Source organism: Scyliorhinus canicula, chromosome 7, assembly GCF_902713615.1.
Source record: "Scyliorhinus canicula chromosome 7, sScyCan1.1, whole genome shotgun sequence".
Taxonomy (NCBI): domain Eukaryota; kingdom Metazoa; phylum Chordata; class Chondrichthyes; order Carcharhiniformes; family Scyliorhinidae; genus Scyliorhinus; species Scyliorhinus canicula.
In genome coordinates, this window is record NC_052152.1 from 84,761,821 (window position 1) to 84,777,270 (window position 15,450).

Sequence of the window (15,450 nt, forward strand, 5' to 3'; positions counted from 1 at the left end):
TATATGTGAAAAATTCCATTGCCTTATCAAAGAGGTAGTTTGTCACCTTGTGATCGCAAGCCCTTAATGCTGGCTACTATAGCATAAAATGTAAATGTCACCACAGTCCTAGAGGACCATAGTCTGATCTCCTCTTTGAGGGCTGACTGATGGTGATTTAACCTGAAGGTCATTACACCTCAGGCAAGGGGCAAGATTAAGAAAGTGGGGCCTTAGATCCTTCATCAATGGCTGATTCGGGGCTTTTCACAGTAACTTGATTGCAGTGTTAATGTAAGCCTATTTGTGACAATAAAAAAGATTAAAGATTCATTAACTTTTCCACTATGGATCAGGGTTTGGTGACTTTTGTCTCCAATGAGTGCAGCACCCTGTTGTAAGAAGAGCATGGCTTGAGGTCATTCCAGAGAATCTGAAAAGATTGACAGCATCCTCAGTGAAGCAGTCTCAGGACATACAACTCCTCTGACATATCTTGGTACAAATGTACTGTTTGTACATTCTCTGGCAGGGGAAGGATACCAAGTAGGCTCATGTCTGCACGGTAGCACAGTGGTCAGCATAGATGTTACACAGTTCCAGGGTCCCAGGTTCGCTTCCAAGCTTGGGTCAATGTCTGTGCGGAGTCTGCACGTTCTCCCCACGTCTGTGTGGGTTTCCTCCGGCTGATGTGGGCAGCACGGTAGCACAGTGGTTAGCACAGTTGCTTCACAGCTCCAGGGTCCCAGGTTCGATTCCCAGCTTGGGTCACTGTCTGTGCTGAGTCTGCACGTTCTCCCCGTGTCTGCGTGGGTTTCCTCCGGGTGCTCCAGTTTCCTCCCACAGTCCAAAGATGTTCAGGTTAGGTGGATTGGCCATGAAAAATTGCCCTTAGTGTCCAAAAGGTTAAGTGGGGTTACTGGGTTACAGGGATAGGGTGGAGGCGTGGGCTTAAGTAGGGTGCTCTTTCCAAGAGCCGGTGCAGACCGATGGGTCGAATAGCCTCCTTCTGCACTGTAAATTCTATGTTATATCTATGTTATAGTACTTCACTCTCAGGGGATCCTGCTTCTCCTTCTACTTTGCATTATTCTGAATACGGGTCTGCCATTGGAAATGCCACTGTAGATGATCACAGCACCCAAAAAGAATGGAGTAGTTGAATTTTCTAAAATCTTCTCATTTTACATTGGATCAAAACTATTCTAACACCATGTTCTGCACAAACCTAGCCATCATATAATCCTAACAATCCAACCACATGGAGCAATGTTCATCAGAATTATTTTGTAGGAATTAGTTTCAATACCGTTAGTCTGAAAATTACAGAATTACAGAACGCGTTATTTTCTTTCCGCAAACTGATGTCGTCACCGAACAAAAAAAAAATAGATCAAGATATTTCCTGGGATTCTACCCTGACTAATTTGAGAATATACTATATAAAATGGAAACCTATTCGTCTCAGGTAGAATTTCCTAGGCAGTGAAAATATATTTTAAAAGCAATTAAATATTTTTCCAGGCTTCTCATACTGCTAAAGCAGATGTCCGCTGGACTTCTTACTCCCTGAAGACTCCTTAAATCTTTCGATTTCTCTTTTCATGCTGGTATATTTTATTACGATCCCAAACCAGGTCCAGTGGCTAGAATACTGGACAGAAACCCCAATATTTTATTTTAATTATGTAAGACTGTGAGGAAAGGATACCTCACTCCAGGAATGGTTTCAAGAACAATAAGGATATGGTAGATTAAAACAAACTTTATTACTAACACAGTATTAAAATATCTTTAACATCACACAAAAAATAACTTACAACTATCCTTTAATCAATCCTAATCAAAACACTACTGCAGCAGTCTTACACGAACCTAGGCTTTTAACCCTTACTGCACCAAATATCTATAATACAATATATCTGAAATTTCTACATTCATGACACTATTTTGAACATTTAATACATATAAATCTCAGCTTTGCAATCTTATGATCTATCATGTATTTCTTATTTAGGAATTATCTGCATATAATACACACCTTTCTTTATCCTGTTGCCCACCATGAAGTTTCTTACGGGGATTGAAATGAGGTCCTGTACTATGATAACCTAAAATAAAGTATATATTTAAAATGTTAAAATTACAACAAAGGGGAGAGTTATTTTTTAAGTAAAGGCATATTCCACTCAGCATAGGTAGATGACTAATACAAATGTAGTTGGGAAAAGATAAAAGAAAAACAAATGGCACCCATTTAATGCAAACAAACTGCTGATAGTATTAATATAAGGTTCCACGTGTCACCCTTGAACTCGCAAAGCACAACTCTTGTTTTGACAATTCAATTATATTTATATTCAGAATTTTTTGATAAGCATGTTTATTGATATTTTACATTTTATAACAAAATAACGCAACAAAGTTACAAAATAAGACAGCATTCAAAGCAAGGGGGAGAAAACAGTGATGGCTTAACCCACATGAGCACAGTATGGAACATGAGAATGGCATTACAATTGGCTTGATACCATTATTAAACACAACAAATACCCACATTGCCCCACCAGAGATTGAGGGAGAAACAGGAGAAGATCAGAGAGAACATGACAGCATAACAAAATGACGCACAATCCCTCATGTCACACAGCCCCACAACCATCACGGAAGATCAGGGTAAATCCCTCATACCATGACTGGGTGCGCACTAACATACATTTCCCTCAACTCCAGCAGTGCCAACGGCATCAATGACAGTACACAGCCTTCTCTTTCTGATTCCAAACCACCTACACCTGTTAGGGGCAAGGAACGGATTCATCAAACCCACCGTTGCAAAAAAAAAACAAAATGCATGAGTTATAAACAAACTACATAATACAACAAAACCCAAACCGAGGCCCAAGGCAGCAGAAAAACGATAATGAAAGGAGGGCAAGAGAGGACCGGCTATGTTCAGACTATGGTCAGGCCCACAGGGCTTCCCAAAAAGGGAAGAGCAAGAAAAAAACAGACCTACCTGGGCTATCCCACTAGAGGACAGCACTCACCAGGGTCGAGTACAGGCCAAACAACAAAAGGGAAATCCACCTCTCCAGGGACAACTACAGGATATCCACCAAGGCACAGAACTCGACCCATCCCCCAGCCCCTGTGCACCAGAAAAACAAGGAAACAAAACCCAGCCCCTCCCCACACTCTCGGATTAGGACATCCTGAGGTCCGAGAGAGAACAAGATAACAGCCCCAGCACATCAGATGTAATTTTAAAAAATATATATATTTTATTCCAAGCTTATACAAACGCTTACAAACCATAAACAGTGTGGGGAAAATACTCAACACACAGGTGTACTGTTTGTACAAATTTTTCCTAATTTTCAACCCCCCCCCCATTTATTCTCTAAGTCTGAATGAAGACTGTAGACTTACAGTTAACACAAACACTTTATTCAAAGGGTTCGTTCTGCTTCCAGAGCTCAACTAGATGTAAAACAGTCAAGAGGTATGACCAGTGGAAACTAAGGTAACTGCCTATGCTGAGCTGTCTCTGTGTGCTGCTGCTCCCTAGCTCTGTACTTCTCAAAGAGGCAGACCCTACCTTGGGCTTGACCCTTTATACCCCTCTCTGATGCTGCCCTCTAGTGGTGCTGTGACTGTTACATCTGTGCTGCAGTCCCTGGTGTATGTGCAGATGTGTGTACAGATGTACAGATCACTACAACCCCACGACGAACAACTCTTCAAACATGGCCAAGAACATCTCCCACTTTGCCTCAAAATCCTCCGCTGAGCCCCTCAATTCGGATTGAATCTTTTCCAGATGGAGAAAGCCGTATACGACTCCCAGCCAGGCCGTCAACGCCGGCAGCGTTGCCAACCGCCATTCCAATAAGATACTTATCTTCCAATAAGAGGCGAAGGCCATGACATCGGCATTCCCCCCTCCTTCAGCTCCGGCTTCTCGATATCCCGAATATCGCCACCAAAGGGTCCGGCCCAACATCCTCCCCCACGATCCACTTGAGTGCCGCGAACACTCCCACCCAGTATCTCCCTAGCTTCTTGCAGCCCCAAAGTTTTTGTGTGTGGTTTGCTGGTCCCTGCCCGCACTTTTCACACTCTTCTGCCACTCCCTGGAAGAACCCACTCATTCTTACCCCAATCATATGCACCACCTTGAATTGTATCAGGCTCATCCTTGTGCATGAGGCAGTCGTGTTTACCCTGCGTAGTGCCTCATTCCACACTCTCCCGTTTATCTCGCAGTTCCACTTCTCCTTAATCTTTACCACCTGCTCGCCTCCCTGCATGCCCAGTCACCCATATATGTCTCCGATCTTGCCCTCTCCTTCCATGTCCAGAAGCAGGATTTGTTCCAGCAGGGCATACTTTGGTAGCTTGAGGAACTCTTTCCAAACCTTCCGCGCAAAGTCCCTTACCTGCAAGTATCTAACCTCACTTCCTTTTGGGAGCTCGACCCTCCCCTTCAGTTCCTCTACATTGGCAAATCTCACTTGCAGGTACAAATTCCTCACCAAAACCAGCCCCACTTCTTTTTCTTTTAAGTCTTTTTATTGGTATGTTCAAAATTTATAAACAGTAATATACATTGTTAGCCACGTTTATTTACAGTTTTATACATAAAGGTTTGTCTTGTCCTTCCTTTAATTTACCCTATTTACATTCTGTCGACCTCTGGCTCGGCTTGTGGTCCCTCCTGCAGCCCCACCAGCCCTCCCCTCCCCTCTCCCTCAGCCAGCCCCTCCTGTTTAACCCCCCCCCCCCCCCCCCCGTTCTCTCCCCTTACTCCTCCTTCCCCTTTCTTTTCTTCCCCCGTCGACTTCAGCCGTGTGTCCCCTGTGATGGGGGGGTTTGCCCCACCCTCCCACGTTGTTCCCTTTTGTGTCTTTCCAGCCTTTTCTCCTCGTCCATCCCCTCCCTCCCCTCGGGTTGCGCGTTCCTATAATTCCCTGCCCCCCCCCCCCCCCCCCCCCCCCGTCTTTATTTTCCCTTATCCTTTCCCTTTTCTTTCTATCTTTCCCATTTCCCCATCTTACTTGTTGCTGGCCTTGAACAAGTTTTGGAACAGGCCGACAAACTGTCTCCATGCATTTAGGAAACCTTCCTTCGACCCTCGGATGGCATATTTAATCTTCTCCAGGTGGAGAAATTCAGAAAGGTCAGCGAGCCAGTCTGCAGTTGTGGGTGCTGCTGCCGATCATCAGCTGAGCAGGATTCTCCGGCGTGCGATTAGGAAAATGATAGCTAGGGCATCGGCCTTCTTCCCCACGTGTAGCTCTGGCTGCTCCGATACCCCGAAACTTCACCCTCATAACCTTGAACATTGCCTCGGAGAAGGCTGTCCAGAACCCAGCAAGCTTGGGACAAGCCCAGAGAATGTGGGTGTGGTTGGCTGAGCCCCTCTGCCACCGTTCATATTTGTCCTTCACCTCCTGGAAGAACCTGCTCATTTGGGTTCTGGTCAGGTGTGCTCTGTGCACCACTTTGAGCTGCATGAGGCTGAGCCTTGTGTAGGAGGAGGAGGAGTTAGCCCTGCTCAGTGCTTCGCTCCAGAGTCACCACTCCACTTCTGTCCCCAGTTCATCCTCCCATTTCTGCCTGGTCTTGTCCACTGGTGATTGGCTCTGTCCTGCACCTGTCCAGACATTTTCCCACATAGTCCCCCTTCATTACTGTCTGTGTTTATCTGGTCCTCTAATAGTGTAGTTTCCGGGGCCCCGGGGTACCCTACTGTCTCTTTACAGAGGACGTTTTGTATTTGCAGGTGTTTCATTTCCTGTCCTGCCGGCAGTTCCCACTCCTCCGTCAGTTTGTCCAGTGTTGGTAGTCTGCGCCCCACGTAGAAGTCCCTAACTGTCAATGTGCCCCTGTCCCATCTCCATTTCCTGAAGGTGGTGTCTAGCATGGTTGGGGGGAATTTGGTTCCAGACCTTCACTGTGGCTCTCCGTGTATTTCCTCGGTGTCAGTGGCAATGTCGCCGCCACCAACGTCCTCAGGCTGGACCCCCCACCAGGATTCTTCCTCCTTCTCAACCCATTCTGCCCTCTCTCCTTCCCACCACCGCCTCACCTTCTCCACATTCACTGCCCAATAAAATGTTAAGGCAATAAGTTGCCTGAATATTATAATAAGTTCGGTAATGCCGAATCAGAGAATTTACAGTGCAGAAGGAGGCCATTCGGCCCATCGGGTTTGCACCGCCCCTTGGAAAGAGCACCCTACTTAAGCCCATGCCTCACATCATATCCTCGTCACCCAGCTTAGCCATTTTTAGACACTAAGGGCAATTTAGCAAGGCCAGTGCACCTAACCTGCACATCTTTAGACTTTGGGAGGAAACCGGAGTACACAGAGGAAATCCACGCACACACGGGGAGAATATGCAGACTCCGCACAGACAGTGACCCAAGCTGGGAATCGAACTGGGAACCTAGAGCTGTGAAGCAACTGTGATAACCACTGTGCAACCGTGCTGCCCCTTCTGCCTCTGTAACAGAGTCTTCTTTACCCTTGGTACCTTCGCTGCCCACACAAACTCTGAGAGAATCATATCCAGCTTCCGGAAAAAAACCTTTAGTACAAAAATCAGAAGCGTCTGGAATATGAATAGAAACCTTGGCAAAACGTTCATCTTCACCACTTTGACTCTGCCTGTCAGAGTCAGATGCACATTCTCCCAAACTTCCTCCACCAGCTTTGTTAAATTCCATTTAGGCAGTGTCACCCACTCTCCCGTTGACTGAATCCCCGGTATCTCTCCGACCCCACTCGTTCACCGGTAACACTTCACTTTTATCGACGTTCAACTTGTATCCTGCGAACGTCCAAATCTTCCCTAATAGGCCCATAATCCTCCCTCTGCTCTCCTGCGGGTCTAACACGTACAGTAACAGGTCGTCCGCATATAGCGACACCCGATGCTCCCTACTCACCCTTGTAATCCCTTGCTACTCTGCCGACCCCGTAAGGGCAATTGCCAGAGGCTCTATAGTTAGCGCGAACAGCAGTGGCGAGAGCAGGCACACTTGCCTTGTTCCCCTGTGTAACCCAAAGCTTTGTGAGCCCATATTATTGGTCCGTACACTCACCACCGGTTCCTGCATATAACAGACGCACCCATACCACAAAGTCTGGCCTAAACCCAAACCTTCCCAGGATTCAAATAGGTACCACCACTTCACCCGGTCAAATGCCTTCTCCACATCCATGGACACCACTACCTCCGGTAACTATCCTCCCGACGGAGTCATAATCATATTTAACAGCCTCCTTATATTATTGGAGAGTTGCCTGCTCTTCATGACCACCTCAGGGACACAACCTTCCATCCTGCCCGCCACCACTATTACATCTGTTTTTAACAGCAATATGGACCTGTACGACCTCCATTCTAATAGGCCTATCCCCTTCTGTGGTATCAATGTGATTGTTGCATGCGTCATTGTCTCTGGCAGCTCCCCGTTCTCCAATGCCTCACTAAATGCCCCCAACAGATGCGGTGCCAATTCCGTCACAAACTCCTTATAAAATTCCGCCGGGTAGCCATCCGGCACCAGGGCCTTTCCCGACTTCATACCCCTTATACGGTCCAATTCCTCCCTCAGCCCCAAAGGCTCCTCTAACTCCTGCCTCTTCTCTTCTCCAGCTGCGGAAACTACAGCTCATCCAAAAACCGCCCTTGTCCCTTTCTTCATCCCTCGGGTCCACCCTGTATCGTTCCTTATAATATTCCCTAAACATCTAATTTATCCTCCCTGGCTTCGTCACCACCTCCCCTGCCTCTGTCCATATCCTCAACATTTCCCTGCATGGGGCACCACAGTGGCACAGTGGTTAGCACTGCTGCCTCACGGCACCAAGGTCCCAGGTTTGATCCCAGCTCTGGGTCACTGTCCGTGAGGAATTTGCACATTCTCCCCGTGTTTGCGTAGATTTCACCACCACAACCCAAAGATGTGCACGGTCGGTGGATTGGCCACGCTAAATTGCCCCATAATTGGAAAAAATGAATTGGGCACTCTAAATTTATATTAAAAAAACATGTCTCCATAGTTGGTGTGCCAGCATTCGACTTGTCTTCTCCCCGTACTCATACTGCATCCCTTGACCTACGTAACTGCCCCACCGCCCTCCCCATTGTCAACCTATCAAATTGCCCCTGCAACTTTTTATTTCTCGCCAATCCCTCCGTGGTGGGCACCCTCGAATACTCCCCGTCTATTTCGACTATCTTGTTCATTAAACGCCCATACTCCTCCCTCATCTTCCTACCCTTCTGTGCCTTGAAAGAGGTAATCATCCCTCCGACCACTGCCTTCAGTGCCTCCCAAAACATGGCCACCAGCACCTCCCCGTCCTGGTTCAATTCTTCATAGTCTTTAATCACCAATCACACCTTATCAAAGAGCCCTCTGTCTGCCAACAACCCCGAATCGAGCCTCCACCCCGGCCTCTGCTCCCGTCCCGATCTAAGCCAAATTTATAGTCAATGCGGTGCATGGTCCAAAATTACTATCCCCGCGTACTCTGCCCCCTCCACCCCTACCAACACCTCACGGCTCAGCACAAAAAAGTTGATTCTGGAGTACACCCTAAGAATGTGTGAGAAAAAGAGTACTCCCTTCCCCCTGGTTTCTTAAAGTGCCACGAGTCCACCATACCCATCTTTTCCATGAACCCTCCTAGCTCCTTTGCCATCCGTATCCTTCCCATTGACCTGGGGCTCGACCATCACCCTCAGCTCTCGAACGCAATTAAAGTCTCCTCCCATGGTCAACTGATGCGTGGCCAAATCCGGTATTGCTGCCAGCATCCCCCGCATAAAACCTACTGTTATATTACGTGATTGTAATACATCATACTCTTTTGCTTACTTCCAGAATGGTCTGGTGGTTCAATGAAACAATCAGTCTTCAAATTAAGCAAATAACATTTATTGCAAAACAATATCAAAAATATAAATATCAATGAGTTTGTTCACTCTTCTACAACTATAACTGATGATTAAGTGAACAAGAAGAATTATAAATAATGTTTAACTACACGTGCCAACTAATCTATATCTCTCTAACACTCTGCTATCTAGTCACTCCTGATATGAAGAGGCGGGAATATCATCTGAGTTCAGTTTATATACATGGATTTGGTGCTACCATTTAGTGGGTGTCTAGCATTATGGTACAGTTGTTAACCCTTTACATACCAGCAGATACAAAGATCGCTACACCTACATCTTCCCAATTCGGTGCATATACATTCACCAACATTACTGGCATCCCCTCCAATACCCACTCACCATCACATATCTCCCACCAGGGTCACTTACAAACCCCATCTTCATGCTCATCAGGATGGCCACTCCTTGCGACTTCAAGTCAAACCCCGAGTGAAATACCTGACCCACCCATCGCTTTCTCAACCTGAACTGATCTTTCACGTGGAGGTAAGTCTCTTGCAAAAAGACCAGCACTGTCTTCAAACTTCTGAGTTATGTGAAAACCCAAGATCTTTTCACCGGTCCATTGAGCCCTCGCACGTTCCATATTATAAGCCTTACGCCTCCATTTTCCTCTATCATTCGTCATCCTCTCCTTCTGGCTCCGCCACTTCTAATTTCGATCTGTACCAGGCCCATCCCCTTCTCCGCTCCTGACCATGCTTCTTATCCAACCCTGCTACATCGCACCTCCCTCCCTGCGTAGCCCTTCTCGCCCCTCCCCTCGGCCATCCCTTGCAGCCATCTCCCCCACCTCACTTCCGTTCACCAGCATAACCTGCCAGCGTGGTAACTATTTCCCAAAGGCTCCTCTTACTAACCCCCGCATTCCTTCCCCACCCTCACCTCTTTGTTCTGTGTAGAAGGTTCCCCATTCTGGATCGGCGCAGGCTGGGAGGGCCGAAGGGCCTATTCCTGTGCTGTAATTTTCTTTGTTCTTTATGTCCCTCATCCTCCTCCACCCAATCAAAGACACATCTCAAGCCACAACAAACAAGAAAAACATCACCACAAACAGCGTGGGAGGGGGGAAAGAGAACGGCTGTCCCATGACAACCTTTCACCCTGCTACACATTGTCGACCCAAAAAGAAAGATAAAAGAACCCTCCACCTGGGAGGAAAAGACCCTCCCTCCGCACCCTCCAACCCCATTATTTCATAACCCCTATGTGCTGGTGCCTCTGCCTCTCAATAAAGTTCAATTTCCCCCCAATTTGTGCTCCTTAATAAAGTAATTGGCCACTTCTGGGGTCTCGAAGTAATATTCCCAGTCTTCATAAGTTACCCATAGTTTTGCAGGGTAGAGCACCCCAAACCTGATCTGCTGTTGATACAGCACCACCTCGGCCCTATTGAATCCAGCACGTTGTTTTGCCAATTCAGCTCCAATGTCCAGATATATTCGGACCTTGTTTAGCTCCCATTCACCCATCCGCTTTTCCCTGGCCCACTGCAGGATCTTCTCTTTTTCTACAAACTTGTGGAGTCTTATGATCACTGGCCAGCTGGTGGCTCCACAGCTCTTGTTTTCTACCTCAGAAACCCGTGTGCTCTTTCCAACTCTCGTGCCTTGTCCAGCACCCCCTCCCCACATAGAGATATATAGTTCTCTATCACGGTATACAGTTAACGATGCAACCTCCAACCAGCTGATGCCGATAAAGACCTACCATGTAACTTGAGAAACCCGGCAGTTGATAGTAAGTCATACTAGAGGACGGTCGCATAAAAAGTGGCTCCAGGAAAATTCACTGAGTTCAGCCACTAGTCATCCTCTGTATTATAGTTTGTTAGTTATCTCTCCAACGTGTTTGTTAATAAATCATTTTACTAGTTAAAGAACTAGATGTTCTGTGTACATCATTACCACGGCCATAACACAGAACATAACATGGTACCAGGAATATTGAACAATTAATGATAACAACTGAGAAGACGGGGCAAAACAGGCTGAAGAAAGAAAAAGAAAATTCTTCCGCCTACCTGGTTAAAAAAAGGCAACTGGAACTCAATGCAAAGGAAGACTGTGAAGTTAGAGATGGATGGTTTGAAGGCACCCCACTTCAAGTCTTCGGTAATGCAGACGAAAATTGGCATGTTTTCAAGCCGCAATTCAGACTCTATGTTGCAGCCCTTGGCCTGCAGGCACAGCCTGACGAGAGCCGTACTGCGTTGCTGTTTATGGTAGCAGGTCCTCAAGCAATAGAAATTTACAATACCTTCATGTTCGACAGCGAAGAGGAGAGCAAGAGCTTCGATGAATTCATTAAGTACTTTGATTTCCATTGCTTTCCGAAGAAAAATGAAATGTTTGAACTTTATATATTTTGTACGCGTACCCAAAAAGCAGGTAAATCTTTTGATAGTTTTTTAACCTACTTGCGGTTGAAGGCGCAATCGTGCAATTTTAGTACTTTAAAGTCATCGACTATCCACGATCAGCTAGTGTGCGGGATATCGAATGATAAGGTGCATAAGAGGTTATTGACGGAACAAGAGCTAAAATTAGAAAACGCTATCAAGATTTGCCATGCAAGTCAACTAGCTGCAGAGCAGATTAGTATGCTCAACCTGAAACATTTTGGTGCCAATCTGGAAAGAGACACCAGCACCATCAGCACTGTGATGCAGTTGAATAAAAAATATGGTCTCAGTGCAGGTGGCCATTTTAAGCGGCTGACCGGGTCTGCAATTTTGTGCCAGCAATGTGGCAATCGACATGGGCCACAGCTATGTCCAGCATTTGGGAAGGTGTGTTCCAAGTGTGGCTGTACAAGTCACTTTGCAAAGCAATGCTTTTTGTGTCCAAAAGTGGACCAAACAGGATCAGTCAATGGAATTGATGAGATGTCCATTGAAGACCTGTTTTTCATTGATCTGATTTCACCAAGGACACGATGAGTCCAAATATGAAAAGTGAAGAAGTCTTACTGACTTTCTGGCTAGTTGTGGCAATTGTGCTGGTGATACTGATCCCAGCAAAGACAGATGGACAATTCCAGTGATACCGAATGCCGCATTGATCAAATGCAAGCTTGACACGGGATCGAGGGCCAACCTCCTCAGTTTGTCTGATTTGAACGGACTGCGAGTTAAACTGAAAGCTGTCAATTAAACAAGACTGCTGAACGACCACAACGGGAATGAAATTGCGATGCTGGGAGCATGTGAACTCGAAGCATGGGTACACAACAGACGTCACATCATACCATTTTCCATTGTGGAAATGGAACACAAGTCCATCTTAGGAACGGACGCGTGTGAGGCCCTGAACCTAGTTGAGCGGCTATGCATTCCAGACAGCATTGCGACAGAGATCACGAGATATAATGGCGCAGTTATCCAATGAGATACAAGCGAAAGTTAAAGTGGAGGAAGAAAAAAACAGATGAAGAGATAGAGGAGCCAAAGGGAATTCCGGAATTCTGGTTAAGTCTTCAAAAATGTGAATTTGCTTAGTCACATGATACAGGAGTATGATCAGCCTATCTTAAAGCATCTACAAGATGCAAACGTAAAATGTTCAGCATCTGAACTGCCAATGAGCTTCACTCTGGAGTTTATGTTTGAGCCAAATGAGTATTTCACAAATGAGTTAGTCACAAAAGCGTACCAGGTGGAGTCGCAGCTTGACAAGTTAGACTTTTTATTCTTTGACGAACCAGAAATCACAGGATGCACAGGGTGCCAGATCGACTGGAAGAAAACAATGTCATATTGAAAACCATTAAGACAAAGCAGAAGCATAAGGGTCGGCACTGGTAAAAGTTACGCAAACTGATTTCTTCAGTCCTCCTGAAGTCCCAGAGCATGGAGGATTGGATGAAGGTTCTGCAGCAAGACTCACTGCTGACTTTGAAATTGGTCACTTCTTGCGTGAACCCATCATTTCACAAGCAATGTCATACTTTACAGGAGAAGCCATTGCAAATAATGATGTCTCCGATGATGATTACAACGATTGTAATTACGATGGCCATGATTACGAGGGGGAAAGTGGAGACTCAGATGTTGAGCTAGATGAGGACTATGAAATGCTATTCAGTTGGTTTGGTGTAGTAACGAGGTAATCGCAAGGAGTACCCAATCTATGCAGGACAATGATAAGTGTGAAAGCTCTAAGATGGCGTGTGCAATGGCTGAAAATTAGATTGCAGCAGCAGATACATCAGATGAGAGCAACTAAACTGCAACCAGACTGGTAACTGAAGAAATAATCCCATTTTGGAGAAACTGGCATCAGAGGCTTACGATGAATCATCCCATGCTCACAGAATGTTCCTGCAGCGGACTTCTCAATACTCAAGGCCACTCCACCAGACGACGTGCAAGAAGAGCCGAAGGATACATCTGCGTGCAGTTCTACAATGAAAGATGAAGCATGTATCACCATATCAGATGAGGATAAGCCACTAATGTTCTCTCCAACAAAAGACACAAATCATCATATCAAATGAGAATGAGCCACCAATTGAGGCTAAAACACAAGGTGAAGAAGCAATGCCTAATGTTGAGGACATTGATCCAGTTAAGATAATGAATGCAAAGGTTTGCAGATTGTACCTGACATTGCAGGCTTGACTGCAACTGCACAAGCACCCAAAAGTATGCCAACGCTGGATGCGTCATCAGTTGATGGGCATGCAGTTCAGCGTTCGAGCGCAAGCACCATGATCAACCAAAATTCCTTGATCCAGCTAAGGCTCCGGAATCAGCTGTTGTGGCAGAAGAGCCAGCATCAGCTTGCCCAGCAGATGATCCAAAAACAGTTACTCTGGCAAAAGCACCAGAAGCAACTAGTCCCATAGTAGAGTCCAGCAGCAAGAAGGATGCCAATCCAGTCTAAAAGAAAAGGAGACACCATCAGAGGATCATTCACATAAGAAGGGGCGAGAAGAGTTCAGGACACAGTTGGTCGACCGGGTAGCACCCATGACAGTGAAGAAGAAAGCATCGGCAATACAATATGAAAGAAAACACACGGAGACAGAGTAGGAAGCATCGAGTCAGAAAGTTGAAAAAAATGGATGACACAAAAAAGACCAGCAAGAAAACTGGTCTTCAGGAAGCATTACGCCAAAAGGTTAGAAAAGTTGGTGATGCAAAAAACACCAGTCAGAAAACCGGTCTTACGAAAGTCGAAGCGACACTGAGTAGCCGATCAACGTTCAGAAGACCAACAGGACGATGTTGTTTTGAATGTGTAATAAGCTATGCACAAAGAACACTTCAAAATTATTGGGCAGGTCATGTTTTGTAAAACACGGTTACATTTGTATGTAAATATTAATAGTTCCAGAGGAAGAGCGTTTGGTGATATGCCTATGCACAGTTTTGTATATAGTTGTCTATCAAGGTATATAGCAATGCGTCCTCCAACCAGCTGGTGGGAAATAAGATCTACCATGTGACTTGAGACACCCAGCAGTTGGTAGTAAGTCGCACTAGAGGACAGTCACACAAGTAGCACAGGAGAATTCACTGAATTCAATCACTAGTCATCATCTGCATTAGTTTGTTAGTTATCTTTCCATGTGTTTGTTAATAAATCATTTTACTATTAAAAAAACTATTTATGGGCGGCACGGTAGCACAGTGGTTAGCACTGTCGGTTCACAGCGCCAGGGTCCCAGGTTCGATTCCCGGCTTGGATCACTGTCTGTCCGGAGTCTGCACATTCTCCCTTTGTCTGCGTGGGTTTCCTGCGGTTGCTCCGGTCTCCTCCCACAAGTCCCAAAAGACATGTTGTTAGGTAATTTGGACATTCTGAATTCACTCTCTATGTACCCAAACAGGCGCCGGAATGAGGTGACATGGGGCTTTTCACAGTAACTTCATTGCAGTGTTAATGTAAACCTACTTGTGATAATAACGATTATTATTATTATTCTGTATAAATCATTACCACAGCCATAACACAGAACATAAACTGTCCTAAAAAGTATGGCTCCATAGACAGATCCAAAAGGATTAACCTTGGCCTGTAGACACTGTGCTGAGAATGGACTTCTAAGAGCTACTCCCCTCACCTGGGGGAATGAGAAGAAATGACAGTCATGGAATGCACAGCCTGAAAGGGTAGTTGAAGCAGATTCAACAGTAACTTTCTAAAAGGGGATTAGATATATACTTAAAAATAAAAACTTGTAAGGCTACAAGAGCAGGAGAGTGGGACCAACCCTTTCAAAGAAATGGCATAGGCACGATAGGTGACTGGCCCACATGCTGTATAATCCCTAAGTCCATTATCCATTTCAATAATGATCATAAATTGCAATTATAAAATGTTTAGTCGCTCAATGATAGCCTTTCTTCAACCAATGAAGAATGAAGCTTGAATTTCCAAGACATTTGTCAACAGTGGCATTATGTGCAAATTGTGCCAGGCTCGAGAGGATACATAAGAGGGCACAAAGAATGGCATTTTGATTTTGTGTGATATCAGATCAG

The 15,450-nt window shown here is 45.6% G+C and overlaps 1 protein-coding gene across 3 annotated transcripts in view; it reads right to left on the reverse strand.

Moving 5' to 3' along the window:
- LOC119969096 (superoxide dismutase [Cu-Zn]-like) overlaps positions 1-15,450 on the reverse strand; it is a 123,018-nt gene that overhangs the window by 103,388 nt on the left and 4,180 nt on the right. For all 3 annotated transcript variants that reach the window (XM_038802298.1, XM_038802296.1, XM_038802294.1), the window contains exon 3: positions 2,021-2,090. In XM_038802298.1, coding sequence (XP_038658226.1) covers positions 2,021-2,090 — 70 coding nt within the window. The remainder of the gene's footprint in view (positions 1-2,020; positions 2,091-15,450) is intronic.